The 27,922-nt window shown below is 37.4% G+C and overlaps 1 protein-coding gene across 5 annotated transcripts in view; it reads left to right on the forward strand.

The window, feature by feature from the left end:
- Window positions 1–27,922, forward strand: part of lrch4 (leucine-rich repeats and calponin homology (CH) domain containing 4) — a 202,401-nt gene that overhangs the window by 114,845 nt on the left and 59,634 nt on the right. For all 5 annotated transcript variants that reach the window (XM_028798171.2, XM_051924068.1, XM_051924069.1 and 2 more), the window contains exons 4-9: window positions 381–486; window positions 734–870; window positions 1,077–1,195; window positions 10,649–10,745; window positions 19,146–19,248; window positions 19,362–19,462. In XM_028798171.2, the coding sequence (XP_028654004.1) occupies window positions 381–486; window positions 734–870; window positions 1,077–1,195; window positions 10,649–10,745; window positions 19,146–19,248; window positions 19,362–19,462 (663 nt within the window). The remainder of the gene's footprint in view (window positions 1–380; window positions 487–733; window positions 871–1,076; window positions 1,196–10,648; window positions 10,746–19,145; window positions 19,249–19,361; window positions 19,463–27,922) is intronic.

Raw genomic sequence — 27,922 nt, forward strand, 5'->3', positions numbered from 1 at the left:
AGAGAGAGGAGATTTTAATGTGGGGGGCATTATTTTCTGATGATTGGACCAAAGCTGATCCAAGCCAACATCATTAACACACATAAATGTGCAACTATCATTACATTTCTGAACATTTTAAAAATGATTAGTGTTTTGTTTTTTAGTAAAATGTTTGAATTCATAACCTTTCTGTGATTTACTATATTATATTTTTGATTAGGCTTCTTTTTAATCATTTGGCTTTAGCACTGTGTCTTTGTTATACTGGAGCTCTTCTTGTAATTTAATTAAAAAATAATTGAGATCATTGATGTGTATAGTTTATATCTAACACTCTGGCTTGGGCATGGTTTTGTCTGTTTCTTGTCAGTTTACTGTTGATCTTCTTTTCCCTAAAGGATGTGAGCTGTAATGAAATCCAGTCACTTCCACCTCAGCTGGGCAGCCTGGAGTCTTTACGAGATCTTAATGTTCGCCGTAACCAGATATCTATCCTACCTGAAGGTAATGTTAGTGTACTTTATTTAATTATGAAGTATGATTTTGAGTGGAAAATTTCAGAAATGATCGCTCTTTCAAATCCCATTATGTTGGTGTTTTTTTTTTTTTTTTTACACTCTCTGTTACTTGATTTTAATATCAGTTGTCCTAAATGTCTATAGGGATATTTTGTTCTAGTTTGATTTCCTCACTCATTATAGCATTGCCTCATTTTTCTAAAATTGTTTTATTTTTCATGTATTTTTGACAGAGCTGTCTGAACTTCCATTGGTTCGACTAGACTTCTCTTGTAATCGTGTGACTAGAATCCCTGTATGTTACCGACATCTTCGACATCTCCAAGCCATCATTTTAGATAACAACCCACTTCAATCTCCTCCAGCTCAGGTTAGTTTTGTTAATCTCAGGATTAAAGAATTTCAGTTCTTTTACTAGTCTCAAAATTTCACATTAAGTATGAGTTGTATTTATAGATAATACATATTTGATAGTAGACAAATTCAGTTCAGTAGTGTGGCTTTTAATATTTTATAATCTTTCCAGAAAGGACTAATAAGGCTACCTCTGAATAATAGTCTGATTTTTCTCTTCAGGTGTGTACCAAGGGCAAAGTTCATATTTTTAAGTATCTGAACATTGAAGCCTGTAATAAAACTGTGCAAGAGCTTACAGATTTTGATAGAATGGTCAGACCGACCAATTTTACATCATGGTGAGTAAATGCAATTTCTAAATCTTATGATTCACCATTTTCTCAGTTGATGTAGCTTTTAGTTTAGGGGTCCACACTATGGTTTATGTCAAGTTTGCAGTTATTTCGGACACCATAACACGTAACTCAAATATTTCTGCGATTGTATTGTGATAGATGTGTTTTAAATAGCTCTCTGCTTCAGTTGAACCTGGTGGGCATGGCTAGCATTTAATCAAAGACTCTGTACTTTACAGAATGGCCTATGCTAGAGTGGTGTTTGAAGTTATTTGGAGCTTGCTTACTTTAACTTTCATTAGCTGATGCTGTAGTATCAAGAGCTACAGCTGGATTCTTAGGCATCATAAGAGCGCCAAATTTTGCTGATGTGCACCTAGCAGCTGATCTTACTTGGTCAATTCACACCACTTCCGTAGCCAAAAAGATGAAGTTATGGGTCCACTTTCTTTGGCGAGCCTACCTCTTCCCCCATTCTTACCCCATTCTACAGTGGTACGATCAAGAGTGTTCTGACCAGCTTCATTGCCGTCTGCTTTGCAATTTTTTAGTGTCTTTGACCACATGGTTCTACAGTGGATAGTGCATGCAGCAGACAAGATCATTGGGACCTCTCTGTCTTTATTAATTGTTGCATCTGTAAAGCCTGCAGCATTGTGGAGGACCACTCTGTGATAGTCCGGGTGGTCTTCTAGCTTCTGGTTGCTTCCAGTAGCCTCCTGGACCCAGAACTGTACATTGTTGTAAACGGAGTTGTAAGCCAGGCAAATGAGGACACATACAGTCAGCAGGGGTTTGGTGCAAAAGTGCCAAGTGCAAACAGTGTCCAATGGTGCAGTGCAAAAAAAAAAAAAAAAGTATACAATAAGTAAATCTATGAAAGTGCTCAGTAATCTGTGAGTTAAAAAAACAAAACAAATAATCCTAACATAAAACAGGTTTTAAACACAGTCATCAGGTTCTTGATTTTTCTACTAATTTTGCCTAAGCTCAGTGTAACTTCCTCTCTGTCTCCCCAGCTCACCCACAAGTTGCTCAGCTAGTGGAGACTCCAGCAGTTGTAGTCCTCCTTATCGACTCCCGTTTTGGCCGCCTTGGTCAACATTCGTCAGACCACATAGGGTCAGCTCTCCTCCCATCTTCCTTTTTCGCAATCCTGGCATCTCTCAGATCCCTATGAAGGACTTTACCACCATTGAACTCACTCCTCCATTAAATGAGCAGGGCAATCTGCCCCTAGAGCAGCAACTGTTTGTTCTTAACAGGGCTACCAACTTCTAGCGGTGTTCAGGCACCCTATACTGCACTCTCTCACAGTCCTCCCTTGTTCTGATCTGATTCTGTTTTTTGATCCCCTCCTTCTAACATGCAGGCTCCTCTTATACTGCCACTCCAAGGTGTGAATGAAGCAGCTGACTGACCCACTTGCATTTGCATGTGAATGCGTGATCAGCCAAGCACCCCAATCAGTCCTGAAGCAGCACCTGCCTGCACACACCTGCACCCGTTCGAAGCCTGCACACTCAGTTGATTATTTAAAAATTGAGCTTCGTCACGCCCAGTGGTCTCTTTCAAATGTGAAATAAGCTCTGGCCTACATGATCAACATGGTTTTTTATGATACCACACAATGCATTTAATGATAAGTTGGAAACCTGTGGCTTGCCCTTTTCAGTGTACAGTTACAGACTGCTGCTAACCAAATATTTGTTGTACTTTTTCCACTGTTTTTCATAATAAAATAGATTAGCTCCTCAAGCAGTTTAGACAAAGAAATTTGCAAAGGTTATTTTGATTTTAAAGTGTTGTACAGCTGTCTAGTTATGTATTAAAGGAAATGTTTGGCATTTTTTCAAGTTGAAGCTATTTCTTCACAAACATAGTATATATGCATTTTCCATGCATAATTGTGTTTAATGTTCTTTCTAAAAAATATGTATATATCTTACCTGATCTGGCACTTTGTAGTGAAGGGTTTGGAGCAAGAAAAGCTTAAAAACTTACCAAATAAATACGTCCATCTTTTAAGCCAAGACAGCTTTTGGTTATTGGTCTGGGTGTTTCGTTTTTCTGACATGTTTGTGACAACAAAAGGAATCTGGAAATGCTCATTTATCTAATTTTCCTGGTCTTATTTTTCTAATAGGAAGAGACATTTTGCTAATTACTTGTGTGACTTATTACGTAAATATGGAAGTGAATCGAAACAAACCAACCACATGGAAGTGTGCGAGGCTGGTCTTTTTTTAAATTAACTGAACTTATTAGTGTGTATGGTTTTTGTTTAAAAATGACATGTGTAAACTATTTTACAATGTGTGTGTAATTGGAAAATGAGGATCAATACTTGACAACTGTCTAGGCTTGAAAAATTAGACACATTTGGTAAGTTTTAAGCTTGTCCCATAGACTACAGTGTAAAATACTAGTGCAAGATATAGTTTTTCTTTCTTGTTTAAAAAGAAAAAAAAAGAATCGATTAACTGCCAAAGTCAATTTTGCACGACAAATGCATATACAGTGGAACCTCAGTTTGCGAGTAACTTGGTTTACGAGTGTTTTGCAAGACGAGCTAAAATTTTTAATAAATTTTGACTTGATAAACGAGTGACGTCTTGCAATACGAGTAGTATGTATACGCTTTATCTGCTGAGTGTCATGTAATCACAATTGAGCTGATGGTTCTTCTCTCTCTCTCTCAATCTCTCGCTGCGGGTTTGTGGGCAATCGTCTCCTATTCTCCATCTGAGTCGGCGTGCCTCACTGATATAGTCAACATCCGTACGAGTGTATAGTGTTTACTACAGCATTGTGACTGTGTGTGCACGCACGCATGTGTGTGTGTGCTGTGACGTGCGAGTCCCCGTCTTTCACCACCAGCTTTATTCAGCTTGAAACAGCAACAGCGCGGTTATTTATTGTAGTGGGATCTGCCTCTCTCCTATACACAGACACAGCAGTCAGGCAGGGTCGTGGCCAAGCAGTACTGTGCCCTGCGCATTTATAATGTTCCTTGTTCCTTGTATCACCCATCGACGGCAGGCGCTTTTAGCATGTCTGCGATCTTTTCGGATTCGCTTTTACGGTGAACTACTATAGCGCTGGGAGACTGTGATTGCTTTGGGACGCTGTTCCATGTGTCGTCCCATTGGGTGGAATCCCACAAGAGTTTAGAAACTCACTCACACCAGCCATGATTCTTTTCAAAGGTAAAGTGCAGGTTAATTTGTTTTATGTATTTTTACTTTATATTTTGTATTAATAATTTTTATATGAATAGTTTTGGGTTGTGGAACGAATCATCTGAGTTTCCATTATTTCTTATGGGGAAACTCACTTTGATATATGAGTTCTTTGGACTGCGAGCATGTTTCCGGGAACGAATTATGCTCACAAACCGAGGTTCCACTGTACAGTTAGGTCCATTAAGTATTTGGATAGTGACAGAATTTTCATAATTTTGGGTCTTTATACCACCACAATGAATTTGAAATAAAGCAATCCTTATGTGATTGAAGTGTAGATTTTCAACTTTAATTTATCAAAAATATTGTATGAGACTTTTAGGAATAACAGCCATTTTTCTTCATAGCCCTCCCATTTCCAGGGACTCAAAAGTATGTGAACAGTTAACTGACAAACTGTTCTGTAGCCAGGCATGAGCAGGTCCCTCATTATTCATTAACTATGAAGCAGGTAAAAGGTCAGAAATTGATTCCAAGTGTAGAATTTGTATTTGGAAGCAGTCACTGTGAACTCTCAATATAAGGTCCAAAGAGCTATCCATACAAGTGAAAACAGTCCAGCATTAGGCTGAGGAAACAAAACAAACCCTTTAGAGAGATAGCAGATAGCAGAAACACAAGGAGTGGTCAAATTATCCATTTGGCACATTCATAAAAAGAAGGAACACACTGAAGAACTCTGCAACATCCGAAAGTCGGGGGAAAACCACAGAAGACAGCTATGTTGGATAAGTGCAGAATTCTGTCCTTGGTGAAGAAGAACCCCTTCACAACATTTAGCCAAACCAAGAACACTCACTGGGTTATAGACCTATCATTGCGAAAGTCTACCATCAAGAGTAGACTTCATGAAAGTAAAGGGTTTACCACAAGGTACAAATCATTGGTAATCCTCAAGCATGGGAAGAACAGAATAGACTTTGACAGAAAATATCTTTTAAAAGCCTGTCCAGTTGTAGAACAGTTTTCTTTGCATAAAGGAAACTAAGATCAATATGTAACCTGGGTTAGGTTTTAAAAAGAAAAAAAATCCTAAATGTGTGGTTTGTGTTAATAAAGTGAATTGAATGAAATGGGATACAAGCAGCAGATGGTGTGTAAAGCTAAGCTTGTTATGCAAGTGCCATTTGATTGGCCTATTGACAGTTCGTGTAAGATAATAGTAGAAATGGAATTGGAGGAAAAAGAGAGAGCAGTGGTGGGAGGAAAAAAAGCTTGAGCAGAATGCCGAAGTGAGGCGAAAAAAGAGGGGAAATAAAGAAAAAAAAACTTTAGCAGAACGCTAAAACAAAGAGAAGACAGAAAAATAAAGCTTTAGCAAAACGCTAAACTGAGTAGACAGACAGAACTGATAGCATAACGTTAAAGAGAATGTAAAATATACAGTATATTAAAACGCCTCAAGAAGTGGAATAGAGAGTCTACCAAAATACTGTCTCGGAAAGAGGACACCCTCTCTAGGCAGTGAAAGGGATAAAATACCAGCAGGTTGACTGTCCATGGGATAACAAAGAGAAAGTAAGTGTGCCGCTGGAGGATACAAAGAGAGTTGTGAGAGGGGGGGAACTGAAATGGGGTGGACAGAGTGTTCAATGACGGGAAGAAGAGCAAGATGGTAGGACACAACTTCATCTCTGGTAAACCGTTGGAGAGTTGGTGTTCAAGACGGAGCGAGACAAGAGGCCCAAAGGTGGTACATGAGGGGAAAGGGGAGTAAAGTCAAACAAGGTGTGTTGTTTTTGTTTATTTGCCCAGAGGTAAAACCTCTAGTGAAGTGGCCAGTTCCGTTTTATTTGTTGGCCACTACACACCCAAGCTACGTTGTAAATAGTTTTATTATTCCAGGATTGTATTCTGGTTTGTATATAATTGTATAATGTAAAGTTTAGGTATCTTTTTTTTTTTTTTTTTTTTTTTAGCATTTAAGTAAAGAGAAGGTATTTCTTTAAAAACCGAGTAAGCTGTGATTTTGTTATGTGTTAAATTGTTGGATGTGACTGATATAGTAAATTCCAATATTGCGGGTGGTGAAACCATACTAAAGAACTCAGGGTCTTGCACACTGCTTCAAAAGGAAGGGTGGTGCAAGGGGGTTATAAATACTGTATATAGCAGAATGTTGGAAAAAGAAGAGTATGGAGAAGAGAAGAAATGGCCCATGATCAGATGAATACCACATCATCTGTAAAACATGGTGGAGGCAGTTTTATGACTTGATCATGCATGGTGAGAAATGGAAGTCGGTCACTAGTGTTTATTCATGATATGACTGTTTGCAGAAGTATCAGGATAAATTCTGAAGTGTACAGGGCTATCCTATGTGTTCAATTTCAGCCAATGCTGCAAAACTGATAGGGTGACGCTTCACGGTACAGATGGACGATGAGACAAAACATACTGCGAATGCAAACCAAGTGCTTTCAAGGCAAAGCAGTGGAATATTCTTCAATGGCCAAGTTAATCAAAACTGAAGGCAAAAAGTGTGATTAACAAGCAGCAACTGAAGACAACTGCAGTAATGACCTGGCAAAGTATCACTAGTGTAGAAACCCAACACTTGGAGATGGCCAAGGGTTCCAGACTTCAGGCAGTCATTGACTGAAGGTTTTTCAACCAAATATTGAAAATGATCGTTATATTTATGATTGTTATTTTGTCCAAATACTTTTGAGCCCTTGAAAACAGGGAGGGCATGTATAAAAATGTTAATCTTTTCTAAACAGCTCATTCAATATTTTTGTTAAACCACTTGAATTAAATCTGAAAGTCCATATTTCAATAACCTCTTGATTGTTTTGTTTCAAATCCATTGTGATGGTATACAGAGCCAAAATTATGAAAGTTATGTCACTGTCCAAATACTTAAGGAGCTAAATGCATTGCATTCTGTAAATAAATAACTTTGATTTGGAAAAATACCAAACATATCCTATTAAGTAAACTTAATTAAGTTGCACTTTCTTACAGTTGAAGGATCTTTATAAAGTAAAATGTAGGTGGGGAACTTGCACTATTAAGATCAGGTGCATTGCTGTGTTTGACTATTTGTTAAATTAAGTAGCTGACAAAAAAAAAAAAAAAAAACAATAGTAAAGTGCTTCTGGAATGATGATTTGGAATCAATTGCATTGATTAAATTGCTGATTAAAGCATAGTGTATGTGATTCTACAGAGGTGGAGAATTTTACAAAGATTTTCCACATGAAATTGCAGAGTTAACATATAACAGAGAGAAAAATTATTACTGGGTTCCATTGTTTGGTGAATTGGTTGTGGTCCCTTATTAGAGATGCAGTGCCGATGAAGAATTAAATAAGAAGTCAAGATTATTGTTATTCATACATAGTACACTAAAATTCATATTTGTATGTGTTCTCAGAACAGTTGGGGAAAAAATAAAAGTATACTTAACATGTAACACTTGTATGTATGTGTTTATATGTACTGTATATGTTTCATATGTCACAATGCCTTTAATACACCAAGGAGATGAAGTTAGGGACGTTTGACTTTAGTATGAAGGATGCTGCTGTGAATTACGGAGTGGTTTATTGAGATTATTTTGCACAGTGCCCACTGACTATTTCTGTAAAGCTTTGCCAGTCATGACACTTTTTAAACATACAATGGACACTTTGAAAGAGTTGAACAGTGCAATTGAGCACAAAGCTAATTTGAATTAGCAGCTTTGAGAATGTTATACTGAATATATAGAATATGGGTAAATTTGTTGGTTTATTGTTAATTCTGATTTATTAATATTTTGCTATCTCATGCTACTAGATGAATGTTAACAGCTCTGTCTTCTGTTTTAAGAATGTGTAATTTTAAATTTTACAAATCCCAAAAGTTGTTGCAATAAAAAAACAGTGATGTCAGTGAGTTAAAATCAATTAAATCATCCCAGGATAAAACTGCAAATAAACACAATCATTGAGTCCTTGATGTTCCTTCACTCTTTTGTGCTGAACTCAGCACAACTCCCTCTCTGTCTCCCTGGCTCACCCATTGGTTGCTCAGCTGTCAGAGACTCCAGCAGCTGCAGCCCTCCACACCGACCCCATCTTGGCTGCCTCTGTCACCATGTGCCACATCACTTGGGGTTGGTTGTCCTCCTGTCTTCTTTCTTACTCCCCTAGCTTAATGCACTGCCATCACACCTGCTCCTCTTAGAATAATCAGTGTCGATGTTTATCTCCCTGGATTTGCTCTCTATTAATCATCTGTTCCTCTCTCTGCCATGCAGGCTCCTTTTATACTATCTGATTGGGTGCAGGTGTGATACTCTGTACTTTACAACAGACCTCATATCAGAAGTTCCTGACAAGCTACTTAAATGTAAAATAATAAGTTTAAGAAATAAACTAATATATTCAAAAAGAACACTAAGATGGGCACACTTAATGGTGCTACAAAGCCCCATCTGAAATGTTGCATTATATAGAATACAGCAGCTCTTTTCAGTAGGTTCTAAGAAACCAAAAACAGTGGTGGTAACTCTCCCTACCACATCAGGGGTCTCTTCAGAAACAATAAGTATTCCCTCTGGGTGCCCTGTATATTCTGGAGAACCATCAGGAATGTGTTTTGTTTTTTTTTTTGTTTTTTTTGTTCTCAAAAAAACCTAACCTGCCTGCACCTCCAACTGAATAAATATTTATCCTCTCCAAGCTGCAAGCAAGTGACTGCGGAAATTAAGGGCAAGTGCTGTTTTGCTCACCACTACATATAGTATTACACGTAACCAGTGAAGTGAGATTTGGGCAGCTGAACAAGGACAGTGATGGCCTATTCAGTGTTGGTCAATTTCATTACACTGCATATATTTTAAAAATGCTGCATTTTATCAAAGGAAAATCTTACATTTTTGAGAAAGCAATCTCTGTCATACACCTAAATATCATTACTACAATAAGTGCGACAGAGATGAGCCATAATGAAACAGAATGAAACTTTTCAGAATATGGCAGAATGAGAATGACTAAGGAAGGTATTAGTAACGTTTACTGTTTCTTAATGGTAGGCATTAGTTCAAAGCCCATTTTATGATGACGCACATATAATTTTTGGCTTAGATTCTAATACAGTGTTTGTAATTTGTTGCTATTCCAAATCAACATTTAATAAATTAACTTTGAACCATCTTTGTGACATTGTCAGATTCTGCTGTCTCCTGTGATGATACAGATACCTGCAGCAATATTGCCAAACACCCTATTTTTACTGTCATTGTTTTCTATGTTCCATTAATTTAATTATTTAACAAGCCATCCAGTTTATTACTGTGTAATTAAACATTTATTTATGAAACCACACCAAAAGGGGGATGGGGGCAGAACCTGCAAAGGAGTTCGGGCTATTGTGGAATCCAATAAAATGCGAAAAGAACACATTTTCAAGAAAGGAAAGAAATCCGTTTTCAGAGAGGTAATGTAGGTGACGCATAGGACACTTGTCAGCATTGTCAAAAGGGTGAAAACACATCAATGCTACATTTCTTCTTTTAATCCATTAATACAACTTTAGTCACACAAATGTAGTTTACTTCAGCTAGTTTATATACAGTACAGGTAAAATATTACTTAACTTTTAGGGATGAGTATAAGAAATTATGTAAATTAATAGTATATCTGTACTTGATTTGGTTTCTTTTTAAACTAACAACCTTAAAGCATGAAATACATGAACTATTCAGAGATTTTTTTTTTAAATTTAATTATGAGTTGCTCACTCTAGCACCATATTCTAGATCAGTTCTGAACCACCAAATACTTACTTGTTGAGTGTTTAGTGACATTTGATACACTTAGCAGTGCACATAGGACATAACTTTTTTCATCACTAACCAAGTGGCTATGCATTCATTTTTGTCCAGTTATTTCCATAATCTCTTAATTTGTGTTTTTACTACTCTGTATAAGAGATGACAGTTGTCTTCCATCCCTGTCCAGTTTTAGATTTCTGAAGTATTCATTTTTTTTTAAAAGTTGAATTAGTTCCTTTTGTAATTTATGTAGTGTAATGGAATAAGGAAGAAGAAAATAGATTCCATTTTTGTGAGTGAAGAACTGATGAAAAGGAAATGAATTATTTGATCCAAGACATTAATGGAGGGGGAAAAAGAACCACAAAGTGATTTGATTATATATTAGTTAAACTGTTTGGATTTGCGGTCCGTTTTCTTTATTTCCTGTTTTTATTTCCAATACAGCCTTTCTGATGAATTTTACCCACTGCGGCAATATGGGGGTCTGGACTCTGGTTTTAATAGTGTTGACAGTGGAAGCAAGCGATGGTCTGGTAATGAGGTAGGCAAAAACTAAACTTTAATGTTGCTAACTTCAGATGATAGTATGTTTTATTTTTAGTAAAGTAATCTAGCACACTAATTCCCAGGAGGCTCTCTAGGTAAGAAATAAACAAGTAATTAACTTCTATTAAGTGAAAGTTAATACCAGAGACTGTTAGAATGTAATGTTATTTGAAATTTGACTTGAAAATATTTAAAGGTATGTACTAGTGGCTTTCTCAAGGGTGATAGATGATTTTTAAAGGATTATGTCATGTTCATATGTGGTCTTTTTATGATATACAGTTAGGTCCATAAATATTTGGACAGAGACAACTTTTTTCTAATTTTGGTTCTGTATATTACCACAATGAATTTTAAATGAAACAACTCGGATGCAGTTGAAGTGCAGACTTTCAGCTTTAATTCAATGGGGTGAACAAAACGATTGCATAAAAATGTGAGGCAACTAAAGCATTTTTTAACACAATCCCTTCATTTCAGGGTCTCAAAAGTAATTGGACAATTGACTCAAAGGCTATTTCTTGGGCAGGTGTGGCCAAGTCCGTCATTATGTCATTATCAATTAAGCAGATAAAAGGCCTGGAGTTGATTTGAGGTGTGGTGCTTGCTTGTGGAAGATTTTGCTGTGAACAGACAACATGCGGTCAAAGGAGCTCTCCATGCAGGTGAAAGAAGCCATCCTTAAGCTGCGAAAACAGAAAACACCCATCTGAGAAATTGCTACAATATTACGAGTGGCAAAATCTACAGTTTGGTACATCCTGAGAAAGAAAGCAAGCACTGGTGAACTCAGCAACACAAAAAGACCTGGACGTCCACGGAAGACAACAGTGGTGGATGATCGCAGAATCATTTCCATGGTGAAGAGAAACCCCTTCACAACAGCCAACCAAGTGAACAACACTCTCCAGGGGGTAGGCGTATCGATATCCAAGTCTACCATAAAGAGAAGACTGCATAAAAGTAAATACAGAGGGTGACTGCAAGGTGCAAGCCACTCATAAACCTCAAGAATAGAAAGGCTAGATTGGACTTCGCTAAAGAACATCTAAAAAAGTCAGCACAGTTCTGGAAAAACATTCTTTGGACAGATGAAACCAAGATCAACCTCTACCAGAATGATGGCAAGAAAAAAGTATGGAGAAGGCGTGGAACAGCTCATTATCCAAAGCATACCACATCATCTGTAAAACACGGTGGAGGCAGTGTGATGGCTTGCGCGTGCATGGCTGCCAGTGGCACTGGGACACTAGTGTTTATTGATGATGTGACACAGGACAGAAGCAGCCGAATGATTCTGAGGTGTTCAGAGGCATACTGTCTGCTCAAATCCAGCTAAATGTAGTCAAATTGATTGGGCGGCGTTTCATGATACAGATGGACAATGACCCAAAACATACAGCCAAAGCAACCCAGGAGTTTATTAAAGCAAAGAAGTGGAAAATTCCTGAATGGCCAAGTCAGTCACCTGATCTTAACCCAATTGAGCATGCATTTCACTTGTTGAAGACTAAACTTCAGACAGAAAGGCCCACAAACAAACAGCAACTGAAAGCCACTGCAGTAAAGGCCTGGCAGAGCATTGAAAAGGAGGAAACCCAGCATCTGGTGATGTCCATGAGTTTAAGACTTCAGGCTGTCATTGCCAGCAAAGGGTTTTCAACCAAGTATTAGAAATGAACATTTTATTTCAAGTTATTTAATTTGTCCAATTACTTTTGAGCCCCTGAAATGAAGGGATTGTGTTAAAAAAATGCTTTAGTTGCCTCACACTTTTATGCAATCGTTTTGTTCACCCCACTGAATTAAAGCTGAAAGTCTGCACTTCAACTGCATCTGAGTTGTTTCATTTAAAATTCATTGTGGTAATGTACAGAACCAAAATTAGAAAAAAGTTGTCTCTGTCCAAATATTTATGGACCTAACTGTATATAAAATTAGTTTTATCAAAAATTAAATGAAATGCTGCATTTATATTGTATTGTCAAATTTTGTTTTTGAGACCTAATCTAGACCCCATTAATTACTTTTTGTCAAAAACATCATCACTTTTTCTTTTAGGGTTATTCTAAAGTGCAGTATGTCCTTTACAGTGTCATACACCTTTCGTTGATCATAGCCAGTTATAGTTATCTATGTATACATCTGCATTAAAATGTATCACACTTGGACCATTAAGAGGGTCCTCATGTTAGTAAGGATAAGGTTTTAGCCTGAAGAAGCATCTTTACACTCTTCAGTGTTTAGGGTAATAGTAAGGAACATTTTCACAACCTCCAGTATATCTGTTAGTTCTCCACAGTACATAGCAGTTAATAGTGAGCATCTTACTTTTTTTGTGAGATTTGTTTCTTTGACTGCATAAAGAAAGATCTGTTTGTAGTGGAGTATAGCCCTCTAATTTCAAAAGGCTAATACTCATTTCCTAAGGCTGAGCATTGTTAAAACATTCAAGCTATTACATGTTATGAACAGGTTGCTGAATTATTTAGGTAAAGCAAACCATTTCAGTTGAAAAGAGTTTACCTACCTGCTGTATCATTGTACATTTTTGTTTTCAATTTGTACATTTAATGAAATTTCTTAGTACTGCATTAGCATTTGTTAGATATTGCAGCCCTAAAGTTAGTTTTGCCTTTAAAAAAAAGACCACTTTTATATGTGGTTTCTGGATGCTCACTGCATACACATTTTCTGACTTGGTTGTGATGGTGTCCATTCCCTGCAGTCATTGCTATTTTGTGGAATATCTTCCATATTTATTCTGCTATAAAGGTTCTTATAGTATTTGAAGTTATTTTCAATTTGTTTTTGCCATAATACTGTTTTGTAATTTTGCAATTATGATTTCTTTGACTTTTAACTGTTATTGAAGCAGCAGTGGGTCTTGTCCTGTCCTTTTTTTTTAATTCATAACAAGTTTGCAATAATTATTACTGTATTTATGTCTCTGTAAGTGATGAGAGGTTACAATTAACTTTTGGAATGCCTTTACTGACCCAGTTGCTTTACAGCCAACACTATTTTTCTTGCTTTTTTATAGACTTTCTGCACAATTTTGCTATATTGCTCACTTTGTGTGTGTGTGTGTGTGTGTGTGTGTGTGTGTGTGTGTGTAGACCCATTTAACAAGAGCAGGGTAGGAGGGAAGAGTATAATGTTCTTTTGAGTGGGTAGTGCAAATGATGAAAAGAAGTTATCCTTGTGCTTTCATGATATTCAGTCCTTTGGATATCATTCTGGCATCCACGTAACCAGCCTCTAGTTGAAATTTACCATTTGGGATACACGGTGCTGCACCCACATCTGCACATATTCAGAAATACATCTGTGTGCAGCATGTGGTGATAATATTGCATAGACTATTAAGATGCGAAACATCTGATTGTCCACAAGTGTATAGTTAAGTTGTCCTGGATTAAAAGCTGACAGTCCCGGGCATTCAGACTACCAATTTGCCAAATCCTGCCCATCTTGTAAAATCCTGGAAATAAAGTAATTTCTTCCATTTTTACAAGAAATTCTGTAATTTATCAGGGAATAGAATCCTAGTGATAATTATCACATAAACCAATCTTAGAGCCTTAGCTTTGAGAAGAATTCACTGAAGTGTTTAGTATCTGGAGAAACCCAATCAGAAAAAAGGAGAACATGTAAACACATGGGTAACAATAAAGTGTGCAAGTATTTACTTTGTGCAAAAAAAAAAAAAGGTAGATGTTCACCAAGTAGCCACTTATTAATGTATTTAAAAAATCATATATATATATATATATAATTCACTAAGCAGCTGACAGGGCACGCAAGACAACCATGGGATACGCATGACAACTCACAGAGCCACGCCCACCAACTCTAAGAGCATGGGACGAGAACACACGCCCGCCTGTTACCAGCATCCCGCCCACCAACTCTAAGACCATGGGATACGATGACAACTCAGAGCCACGCCCACCAACTCTTAAGAATTCACTAAGTCCATGGCAAGCAAGACGCACGCAAGACAGAGCCACACCCACCAACAATTCACTAAGCAGCCGACCATGGCACACGCACGACAGAGCCACGCCTGCCAACTCACAGAGCCCCACCCACCAACAATTCGAGCGAGAGTGAAAGCATTTGCCAAGAATGTTTTCATTAATCAAGAACGAGGTCGGAGGTTCAAAGATGATCACATACCGTCGTAGTTCCGACCATAAACAAAGCCGACTGCCGATCCGGCGGTGTTATTCCCATGACCCGCCGGGCAGCCAACTGGGTAACCAAAGTCTTTGGGTTCTGGGGGGAGTATGGTTGCAAAGCTGAAACTTAAAGGAATTGGCGGAAGGGCACCACCAGGTGTGGAGCCTTTTGCTTAATTTGACTCAACACGGGAAACCTCACCCCGGACACGGAGAGGATTGACAGATTGATAGCTCTTTCTCGATTCTGTGGGTGGTAGTGCATGGCCGTTCTTAGTTGGTAGAGCGATTTGTCTGGTTAATTCCGATAACGAACGAGACTCCCTCCTGCTAAATAGTTACGCAACAAAAGAGCAGTCCGCATCCAACTTCTTAGCGGGACAAGTGGCTTTCAGCCACGTGAGATTGAGCAATAACAGGTCTGTGATGCCCTTAGATGTCCGGTGCTGCACGCACGCTACACTGATTGAATCAACATGTGTCTACCCGGCGCCGAGAGGTGTGGCTAAGCTGTTGAACCCCATTCATGATGGAGACTGGGGCTTGCAATTGTTCCCCACGAATGAGGAATTCCCAGTAAGTGCAGGTCATACACTCGCACTGATTAAGTCCCTGGCCTTTGTACACACCCCTTGTCGCTACTACCATGGTCGGGTGACTTGGTGGATTATATATAGAAAAGCAGCCAGAACCGCAAAGGACAATGATAAGTCAACGTGGCTCAGAGGTGCATGTGGACTGTAGCAGAGACGAAAGTGACTGAGGCAGTGTTTGGAAAATGAACAGTCAACGTGACTCACAGGTGCATGTGGACTGTACACAGACGAAAGCGACTCAGGTGAGGAGTTGGGGGCGGGCACATGAGCAGGCAGTGCGTACTGAACGATGACTAAGAAATCAGCAGACTAGAATGGTGGGGGCCGGGGCAGAATGGGCGTCCTTCCCCTCTCCCCCCGTTCCGCCCTCCGCGCCCGAGCGCCGTCCAGCCCCATCCCTCGCTTTGGGAGGTGGAGGTGCGACGGCGGTCCTCCAGTTTTGAGTCACGAACAATTGTATGTTGCCCTCTCCAGAGTTCCATCTTTTTATTCACCTACAGTCGTATCCTCAAACCCACCCCATTTGGACAACTGTGTCTTTCAGGAAGTGTTCACCCATCAATACATAATTATGCAGCGTATGCTACGCCGCAGGTTGGCTAGTAAATGTACTAATTTGGTTCCACATATACTCACTCTGCAAACCATGTTAGATTGATAAAGGTTAATATAGTTAATTCACATTACTGTTTTCTTAAAAAGGAAAGTAGCATAATAATAAATCATTACATTTGTATAGCGCTTTTCTCAGTACTCAAAGCGCTATCCACACAGGGAGGAACCAGGAAGCGAACCCACAATATTCCGCAGTCTCCTTACGGCAAAGCAACAGCACTACCACTGCGCCACTTCTGTTGGAGACAGATGCAACACTGGTTGAGGATGTTGAGTAAAGCACATGGCTTTTAACCTTATAGTATTTTTTGGCATTTTAATACATTGTCATACACCATCCTAAGTTTATTATGACCTTTAAGGGCTGGATGCAGTAAACATCTGAGAATATGCACATTATTTAGCTCATTTTCATGCATAATTATAGCCCACAGTGCTTTAGAAATAGTAAAAGAAAATTGAATGGAAGAGACCCTAATTTGGAAGTCTGTGATGATTAAAATGGTAAAAGTCTTGGTTTGATTTAATAACCTAGGCTATGGTTAGTGGTCAGAGAGTAGAAGAAACAAAACATTCCAGCTGGTGAGGATGTTGGAGAAAATATACCTCTGGGGGTTTCAAAGTATTTTTTTTTTTTTATTTATTAAATTCCCTAATGTTAGAACCGATTGTTACTCGGGCTTTGAAAACAGTGCTAAAAGCATTAGTCCCTTGTGTCACTCAGACAGCTGTTGAGACACATCTCATGTAAGTGTTAGACCTGAGGATTACTCGGGCTATAAAAATGTGAACAGCATCAGGCCCGAGTATTACCAACTGTGTAGACGTGTCTTCTCCTAGCCTCATAATGACGTCTGGTAAGAAACGTTTTTCTGCAGTCCAGGTGTTACGCACTCCTGACATTGATATGAGCAGTGATGATGAAGTGAAGATTTCTTTAGGCAGTGAAATTGAAGTGGACAGTGAAACTGAAAGTGATTCTAATGAATCCTAAAGTGACGCTCACATTTTGGTTTCTGTTGACCCTGCTTCAAATAAACCAGTACCACCTCATTTTGATTTTGTGGGGCAAGCAGAAGTAAATGTGAACATTGACAGCAAAGATCCACTTACTTTCCTGAAGTTATCTTGATGATGACATGATTGAAAGAAATGTTGAGAAAGAACAGTTGTGCTGAACAGTGTCGGGTAAATGACCCTACACCTAAGCAATTTTCAAAGAAATACCACACAAAAGACAGTTTGACTGTATATACAGTATTAGCATCATCATCATTATTATTATTACTAGGGGGCTTCGCTCGCCAACTCCCGTGTTTGGTTTTCCGGATACACACTTTTAAGATTTTTTTTTTCTTTGAATTGTTGCTATTTCATTAGTTTCACTTTTATTTCAGAACTTCTGTAAAAACAATATTTGGAATCTTTTGAGTCCCAATATGCTGAATCTTTTAAATGAGGTCAGTGAGACGTGTTTAATGACTTTGTACCATAATTCAGGATAGATTTCTCTGTTTGGAATTTCAGCACAGACAAAGCGATCTACATCATCAGTAGTTAATAATTTTTTTTGCAAAGTAACCAATACATGCATGTGAGGTAAAACACATTTTTGAAATTCTCTGACTTAAACTTCAAAGCCTTACAATATTTACATACTTCTGACATATCACCTATGTCCATATATTCGATCTCTATTCGCCTTTTAGTTATTTGTCCGAGTAATAATTTGTCATTTTTTGCGCTAATGCGATGTTTACTTTTTTATTTTTGCTTTCATATTCTGTATCTTGCTCTGCATGTGTTTCGCTCCTACGTGTTTTTTTTTTTGTGTTTCGCTCCTACGTGTTTTTTTTTTTTTTTTGAGTCTTTTGAATTCCAGTTTTCATTATCTCTAACATGCTCTGCATGTGTTTGGCCCCTTTGTTTTGTAACCTCTTTATGACGTTTTACTTTATTTTCTGCCCTGTTTTTTATTTCTGACCTCACTTTGTCCTGCTTTTTTTTCAATGACACCTGGTCCATGGTGATTATTTTCCCTTTTTTGAGTAATAATTTGTTTGTTTGTGCTACTGCGAACTTTACTTTCTTTTTTTTGTACTTTCTAATTTTCCTACTTTCATATTCTTTAACTTTCTCCACATTTGTATCGCGCATACTTTTTTTTTTTTTTTTTTTTTTTTGAGCCTTTCGAATTCCACTGCTTTCATAATCTGCTCTGCATGTGTATAGCGCCAATGTTTGTGAACATCTTTATGAAGTTCTACTTTGTCTTTTACTCTTTTAATTCTGAGCCCGATTGGACGTGCTTTGTTTCAGTTCCACTTGTTACGGGCTGATAATTACTTCCCTTATTTTCTGAATTTGCACCTAGATTATTTTTTCTTTTTTGCTCTTTTTTTTCTCTCCCAACGCTTTTGAGTCTCTTTTCTCCATGCTGCTTTCTTCTTCGCTTAGTCGTCAATGTTTCATTTATAACGTATTGTCCTTATATGCGCTGAGACCCTGGATCTGTGTGTGCTCAAATCCTTCACACGACTGAATGTTTTGCTGCCCCGTTGTCTTATTTGATATTAATAGGGCGTGTCTTGCAAGCATCTCACGTTCTACATCATCGCGAGACGGTCCTGGGTCAATCTCTTGGCACAAAGTCTCATGTTTAAGGTCCTCGCGGGTCTTTTAATGGTCTTCCGTGATCTTAACGTGAAGATCACATCTCAAAGCCCTACTGTTTCTCTCCAGGATTTTTTTTACAATAGATTTGTTTCATAGTATTATTATTCATCATTATTTTTTGTCATTATACTTTATACACTTGTGTCTTTGTACTTTTAGTGTTTTGAACATTTTACGGTGGAAAGATGAGATTTAATTAAAATGTCTTTGTTTAAGCCAAAAAAATGTAACTCTAGGGAGGTTATAATTAATTATAGACCTTTATTTTCCAGTAGTTCTAAGTTTTTTTTTTTTTGTTTGTTTGTGTTTTGTCTTCATTTACAGTCAGCAGACGAATTCTCAGAATTGTCTCTCCGAATGGCAGATATCACAAGAGAAAACAAGCTTCAGAAAGAGATCAAGTCTCTACCCTCTTCCAGCTTAAATGGTACTGATGTAGGATATGTGCTAGAATATTACTGATAAAACCAGGGGTCTTACCACGGTTTCTTTATTTTACTCAACTGTTACTATTCTCAGACTTACTTTTTCTTTTCATAGCAAATGGGGATACAGAGCAGATTGATTTCATTGACAGTAGTCTAAATGAAGATGATGAAGAGGAGTCTAAATCGGATGTCAGTCCCTTGCAGCCTCCCCAGGTGAAATTAGATAATGACCTTTCTTAATTTTCTCTGAAATATATAAAGTCTGATATGCATAAAACGGGGTGCAAGTAAGTTGGTAGAATTTTAAAAATTAACTGATATCAGACAGAAGTGTTTATATGACTGCACATTTTATGAAAAGGAAATCTGTAAAACAATTTAACAAATAGTTAAAAAGATGCAAAAATTTCTTCCTATCTTCTTATGGGTACAACTCTAATTGTAACAAAGCAAAACAATAATGGTCTTAAAACTAAGGGATGTGCAACATAATTTTTTTTCCCCCTCTCCTTTGGTTAATTAAAATATAACATTTATTCATATTAAGTGCTGAATCGGAGCTTAAGCTTTTAATTAGATATTTAATGAATGGAAGTAAGACAAAGTACACTCTTCTTTATCTGTATTAGACAGTATAATTTAACGGTGTACATCAGTTGTATTCTTCTTGACTTAACTGTCACAAAATATATCCTTCGCTAGAACTTAATTACCTATCAATTACTTATCACCCTTTTTTGGCTGTTGTTTACTTAAGCCTTATATTACCCTAGGTTCTTGTCTATAAGCCGGACTCGTGCATAAGCCGGAGACCAAAAATCATACGAATTTTTAAAATAAAATCTTATCATAGATAAGCCGGACTCATGGATAAGCCGAACGTACTATAACCTATAACTAATAGAAGGGAGGGAGGTCAGTGGTCTCACTCGCACCCATTTAATTTCTTTAAGGGGGGAGAGAGTGTGAGATATTGGCGTCTCTCTCACTCCCCGCATGGCGCGGTTGGAGCGGCCGGAGCGCGTTCTTTCTGCTCTGGGCGTCGCAGAGTCAACACGCACGTGTAGCGGTCATTTAAATTGTGATTTTATATGTAAGCATATTTAAATGTATATCGCGGATTTTTTGCTGGTTCGCGGATTTCTGCGGACAATGGGTCTTTTAATTTCTGGTACGTGCTTCCTCAGTTGGTTTGCCCAGTTGATTTCATACAAGGGACGCTATTGGCAGATGGCTGAGAAGCTAGATTGCTTGCTTTTCTCTCTCTCTTGCGCTGACTATCTGTGATCCTGACGTATGGGGATTGAGCAGGGGGGCTGTTCGCACACCTAGACGATACGGACGCTCGTCTAAAAATGCTGAAAGATTATCTTCACGTTGCTATCTTTTGTAAAATTGATTCCTGAAACGACATGCTGCACAGTGCTTCGCATACTTAAAAGCTCGAAGGGCACGTATTGATTTTTGACTGAAAAACAAACTCTCTCTCTCTCTCTCTCTCTCTCCCTGCTCCTGACGGAGGGGGTGTGAGCTGCTGCCTTCAACAGCTTTGTGCTGCTGTGCTTCGCATACCTAAAAGCCCAACAGCACCATTGATTTGTTTGCTAGAGATTGTTTTCTCTATCTATGTGACATTCTGTGCTCCTGACACACACTCCTTTGAAGAGGAAGATATGTTTGCATTCTTTTAATTGTGAGACAGAACTGTCATCTCTGTCTTGTCATGGAGCACAGTTTAAACTTTTGAAAAAGAGACAAATGTTTGTTTGCAGTGTTTGAATAACGTTCCTGTCTCTCTACAACCTCCTGTGTTTCTGCGCAAATCTGTGACCCAAGCATGACAATATAAAAATAACCATTTAAACATATGGTTTCTACTTCGCGGATTTTCTTATTTCGCGGGTGGCTCTGGAACGCAACCCCCGCGATGGAGGAGGGATTACTGTATAAACCGGACTTATGTATAAACCGATATTCTATTTTTTCATTTTCACAACTTTTTTCCTTAGATAAGCGGTGGCTTATAGACAAGAACTTAGGGTATTACAATTCTTACTGAACAGCAGTAATATCATCATAATCCTACAGTCTTTAGAAAAACAAGATGAAAACACACTACTTAATGATTACATATGTTTGATAAGTTGCACTAAAATAACTTCTTGGCAAATATTTTTGGTTAGCTAGAAGAATTTAAACCTGCCTGCAGTTTTTTTTTTTTATTTTGACTTGAAACCAGAGAAACTAACAAGTTACTCATAATGTAAATTTTATTATACGGCCCCTATTATTAAACCACCCATTTCTACAGTAATAAATGGACATGCTCATGTAGTATAAACTCTAGTCACTTTAACACTCGTCACTATTTTTACTATGGTCTTGTCATACTGTTCCATTCGATTCAAAGTAATGTGGTGTTGAGGTGTTGCCCATTGTATTTGCTGTTTAGTATTTGGTGGAAAAGTAGGGATTTTAAATATGACTTAATACTGCAGAGCTCAACATCTATAGAACTATATATCTAAATATAATTAATATATATATATATATATATATATATATATATATATATATATATATATATATATGAATATATATATATATATATATGAATATATTAATTTATATTATTTATATATATATATATATATTAATATATTAATTTATATTATTTATATATATATATATTAATATATTTATATAATATATATTAATATATTTATATAAATATATATAATATATATATATATATATATATATATATATATATATATAATATATACTGTATATGCCAAATACCACTGACTCACTCATCACAAAATCTCCCGAACCATGAGGACTGGGGTCTTGAAATTTGGAATGTAGGTAGGCCCATAGGTGCTCACTAAGAAACGGTTTTAAAAGTTTTGTGGTCCAAGCACAAAATTTTGTAAGGTTTTTTAGACCAGTTTGTATGTCTGCCTGCTTTTCACGAGAGAACTACTTAATGGATTTAGATCAGGTTTTTTTCTATAATTTGCTTGAACATTCAGTTGATTTTGCGACTTTTCTCATCATGCTATGTACCATATTTCACTTGCATTAACGATTTATTACCGCAAATCCAAGAGAGACTCGTCGGGCTGCAGGAAGGGGGGTGGGCCCTCCTCACTCGCGCATCTGCCTCAGGGCGTAACCTTAACACCGCTTAGTTAGCGAACGAGAGAACTACTTAATGGATTTAATCTTTTTTTTCTTTACATAATTTGCATGAACATTCCAGTTGATTTTATGACTTCTCTCATTGCGCTAAGAATCATAGTTCGCTTGCAGGAGCGATATATTCTCGCTAATCCGAGACAGAGGCTGCGGGCCGAGGGGAGGGGGAAGAGAGCTGGGCGGGGCGCTCCTCACTATCCTGTTTCACTAATACGTGGGGGATGGCTAGTATGTGTGTGTGTGTGTGTGTATATATATATATATATATATATATATATATATATATATGTATATATATATATATATATATGTATATACATATAAAATCCAACATCTGTCTGCCTGCTTTTCATGAGAGAACTACTTAATGAATTTTGATCGGGTTTTTTTCTATAATTTGCTTGAGCACTCTGGTTGATTTTTGCGTCCTCTCTCATCGCGCAAAGTATCATAGTTTGCTTGTGGTACTGATTTATTTGCACGATTCCGAGACACAGGCTGCAGGCCAAAGGAAAGGGGGTGCAGGGCCCTCCTCACTCACGCACCAGCCTCGGGACGTATCTTACATCCGCTTAGCTAGCGAACAAGAAAACTACTTAACAGATTTAGATCGGACTTTTTTCTAGAATTTGCTTGAACATTCTGGTTGATTTTGCAACTTCTCTCATGGCTCTAAGAATCATAGTTCACTTGCAGGAGTGATATATTCGCGCTAATCTGAGACAGAGGCTGTGGGCCAAGGGGAGGAGGAAGCGTGACGTCAGGAGTAGGGAGCCAGGCAGGGCTTGAAACCAAAGAAGTAATTAACACTAGAATTGCTAAAGCCTATGAAAAAACCCATAATCCAGCCCACTTTAAATCCCTTCGCACCTCTGTCAGCGTCTTTTGTCTTGCAAATGTATCGATAAGCACAAGCAGCATGCTATACCCCCCCACCGCCTCAAACGGGGCAAGAAGTTCTCCCAGATCAAGCCTTGATTATCTTGGAGTGAAGTGCTGGAGTTTTAGAGGAGAAATAATAGATCGTTATTTGGAATACACACATTTCATGTGTGTTCCATGTCTACAACAATCTATGCAAACATATCGTTAAAACAAAAACATTTTTCATGTTTTAGTAATAAATGACAAAATTTTGACATGAAATGTATGTGTGAAGGGTGAATTCCAAATATCAAATAAACACTTTTACAAAAGGTGTAAGTGCAATACGACAGCTTCTGTGGTGCAGTTGTAAGAACTGCCGACTTATAATCAAAAGGCCACGGGTTTGAGCCTAGGTGCCTCGCAAATTTACCGTTTTGAGTAGTGAGCTGCTGTTATTGTTAATATTATACAATAAAAACATACATTTGATTGGTGTGTGTACAGCTGGTATAAATTTATAGTACTTGTAAAACCTGCACTAACAAACAACAGAGACATAGAAATATATGATATTTGGAATAATTAATTTTATGGCCTGTATAGTACACTTTGGAAAACATTGTGGCACTGATGCAACATTATTCATATTCATTTGAATACCTTCTTGTGGTTGTAATCAGTGACTGCGTTTTTTTTTTTTTTTTTTCTTCTTTGATCTTACCCAATCTCCACATTTTGGTGCATGGTGGTGTTTCTTTTGTACTTCAGGACATGCAGAGGAAAGAATATAGAACTGATCGCTCCGTACTATATGTAATCATTAAATTCAAATGTTAACATTTCCCATACACCCAAGGACTGTCCTTCTTACATTTACGACATGTGTACCTGTGGCAGTGTACTCTGAGCTGTGGTTCCTGTTGCATTGAAAGGGCACCTGACAGTGACTGAGTTTGCTTTCTTGGGGGAAGTGGTGGTCTTGGAACAGAAGCTTGTCGATGTTGTATCCTCTTTCTTTTTCCATCACCTTTTCTTGTAAGAAGCGACAATAAAGTTCCTCTGCAAGGTGAACAAAGAACACTTTTCTTAGTGGTCCCATGCATGCCTTGTACAGTACATGTGCATTGATCGCCGCCAGGTCAAGCATGTTGTAGCACACAGCAACCGGCCACCCACATGCTCCTGCTAGCACTGAATAAGCTCATGCCTTCGGGTCCATGATGTCAACGCAGCACCGGGCAAAAAAAAAAAAAAAAAAAGACAAATATATGTGACATTTCGAAGAAATCATTTTATGACCGGAATAGTACCAATCAGAAAACATCATCACACTAATGCAATATTATTTGAAAACGAACAGCGTCAGATTGGGTGTAAATTTATGGTACTTGTAAAAGTTAGCTTTTTTTTTTTTCAGTTTTATTTTCTCGGTCATGTTCACGCTCTCCCACCCACCCTCCTGATCTGACCCTAACTAACAGCATCAGCATAAATTTGCACCCGATCTGACACTGTTCATTTTCAAATAATATTGCATTAGTGCAATGATGTTTTCTGATTGGTACAGTAAGGTAGTATCAAGCCCTGGAAAACGTGACAACACACTGTAGAAGGGTACATGTGCACACCCAACATAATTCCATAGCCAATTTATAGTCTCCATTTAGATAAACTTTTAAAAACAATATGCTGTGGACCACCCTATAGAAAGTGAGGTGTTCACTTTTTTGGCGATGCCTCAGATTGATACAAAAGCATCGAAGATGATCCACAGATGTAACTAGGGAAGCAAAGCTGCAATAAGCCTGAAATTATTATGCCTTTATTGCAGGGTGAATGGGGTTGACTCTAATTAATTTTTCCTCTGAATATATGAATTTTCTACATTTATAAAAACTGTTGTAGAGTAAGTTTCTGTTGTACAGTTTTAATATAGGCATAAAAAGTGCAATTTATAGGGAAATGGCATATAGTGCTGCTATTAAAAATTAATCAAAAATATTAAATTGGACCCAGCATAGCTGAGTTCTTTTTAGTACAGTATTTTAATATAAAATGCAGTGGCAATACAAAATAATGAGCCAGTAAGTTGAGTTTAAAGAACAAATAGAAAGTCAAGAACAATTAATGAAGAAAATTATCTTGCCTTTGAGAGGTCATAGTCTTTGTTTCTGTGGTTTGAAACTTTAAGGTAGGCTGCATTTTAATTTAGTTAGGAATGATGCAAAATTGTTTGTATTTTCATTGTTTTCTTCTAAATTACTTAAAGCCCATTTCACATACATGTTTTTAAATTTATTTTATTATAAGCAAGTAACATTCCATACAAACAAGTCATACTTAACAAAACTAAATTTAATTCAACCTCCACCCAAGAGAAAGAGAGGAAGGCCAACAGCCAGAGTAAAACTTTAAGAGTAGAAAAGTCAAGTCAACTTTATTTATAAAGCACTTTACATACAACAGCCGCTGACCAAAGTGCGAGGGAAGAGAATCCATTTCCCCAATTTAAAAACTTTTTCTAAAATGTTATTGATTAGATCCTGCCAGGTTTTTAAAGTTTTGAACAGATCATCTTAGTGGGAATTGGATTTTTTTCCAATTTCAAATAGTATTTAACATCAGTTACCCATTGACTTAAAAGAGGTGGGCTAGGATTCTTCCAGTTGAGCAAGATAGGTCTTTGTGCTAATAGTGAAGTAAAGGCAATTAGTTTGTTTGTCATTCTCCACTTTAAACCCATTTGGGAGTACATCAGACATAGCTGTTAATGGGATTAGGAGTGATTGTGACACCAAGACTGTCTGATAGGCATTTAAAAATTTTGGTCCAGAATGCTGTAAATTTGGTGTACGCCCAAAACATATGGCCCAATGAGGCTGGAGCTCATTTGCATTTTGGATCTTGCCCTGGAAAATTTTTGGACAATTTTAAACAAGATAGATGTGCTCAACTTAGATTTAAAGTTGAATAATTGCATGCTTTGTGCATATGGAGATAGAGTGAATTCTGCGCATGGCTGCCTATCACTCCTTTTCTAAACTGTTGAGTAAGATATCCTTTTCCCATTGTACTCTGGGATCTTTGAAAGTAAAGAACTTTAAAATTTTATATATTATAGAAGTGTTGTCTGAGTCCTCATGACTGATCGATATTTCTTCCGGAATAGTTATAGGTGGGAGGTGAGGAAAATCGGACAGATTTTGTTTAGCAAAGTTTCTAATTTGGAAATAGTGGGAAAGTTGTGTTGATGGGAAACTAAATTTATAGTGTAATTGTTCGTGGGATGCAAAGACATTATCTATTTACAAATCTGTACATTTTCCAGACATTAAAAACTGTGCAAGTTTGAGAGGGTGGAAAAAGGTTATCATGTAGAGGTGCCACAGATAAACGCTTCTCTATGTTGAAGTAGAAGTACTTCCTACATTGGTTCCATATTCTGAGTAAATGAGGGACAATTGGGTTGTTAGTATATTGATTTTAACTTGTATTTACTGGGGCAGAAAGCAAGGAATATAAAGAATTACTGCAGGATTTTATTTCTATTGCTGACCAAGCCTGTGTGTGTTTATCTATTTATGTCAATGTCCAGGTTCTTATAGCTTGTATGTTTGCCGGCCAATAATAAAATTGAATGTTAGGTAGAGCCATGACACGTTGCCCTTTGGATGCGTGGATGTTTTGAATTCCAAATAAATGAGGTTATGATTGAATCTAGTTTCTTAAAAAATTATTTGTTAATGTATATGGGGATGCTTTGAAATAGAAAAAGAAGCTTAGGAAGGACATTCATCTTGACAATGTTAATTCTCCCTGCTGAAGTGAGATGGAGGATAGACCATCTATGCAAGTCTTATTTACATTTTTCCATGCAGACAAAAAAATTTTGTTGAAAGAGCTTTATGTTTACTTATGATGTTTAGCCCTAGGTGTTTAAACTGATCTGTGATGATAAAAGAGAAGGTGTCCAATCTAATGTTGTGTGGTAGAGAGTTCACTGACAAAAGCACACTTTTCCAGATAACTTTTTAACTTTTGAAATTCTGCTAGTTGAGTTAGAAATGCAGGCACAGTATTTTGTGGATCTGATATATGTATATACAGTGCATCAGGAAAGTATTCACAGCGCATCACTTTTTCCACATTTTCTTATGTTACAGCCTTATTCCAAAATGGATTAAATTCATTTTTTTCCTCAGAATTCTACACACAACACCCCTATAATGACAACGTGAAAAAAGTATGTATCGCGCCAATGTTTTTGAACCTCTTTACGACATTCTACTTTGTCGTCTTCTCTTTGTCTTTTCTTCTTCTACTGTTTGTCTTTTATTTCCGCCCCCGCTTGGACCTGTTAGACCTCTTGGCACAAAGTCTCGTCTTGCGGGATGTGAAATTACCTCTCTGAAAATGTCTAGTCTCATCTCTCTGAAAAACTCTTGTCCCGTCCCAAGAATTTTTTATATAATAGAGAGATATATAAATATAATATACACTTCTAAAACAAACACAATTACAAATAAATTTGACTATTCAAGCCTCTGCAAATACAAATAGGTTCAATTCAGTCAGGAGGATTTTTCAATAATTCAATAAAACACA

This window comes from Erpetoichthys calabaricus, chromosome 3 (assembly GCF_900747795.2).
Source record: "Erpetoichthys calabaricus chromosome 3, fErpCal1.3, whole genome shotgun sequence".
Lineage (NCBI taxonomy): Eukaryota > Metazoa > Chordata > Cladistia > Polypteriformes > Polypteridae > Erpetoichthys > Erpetoichthys calabaricus.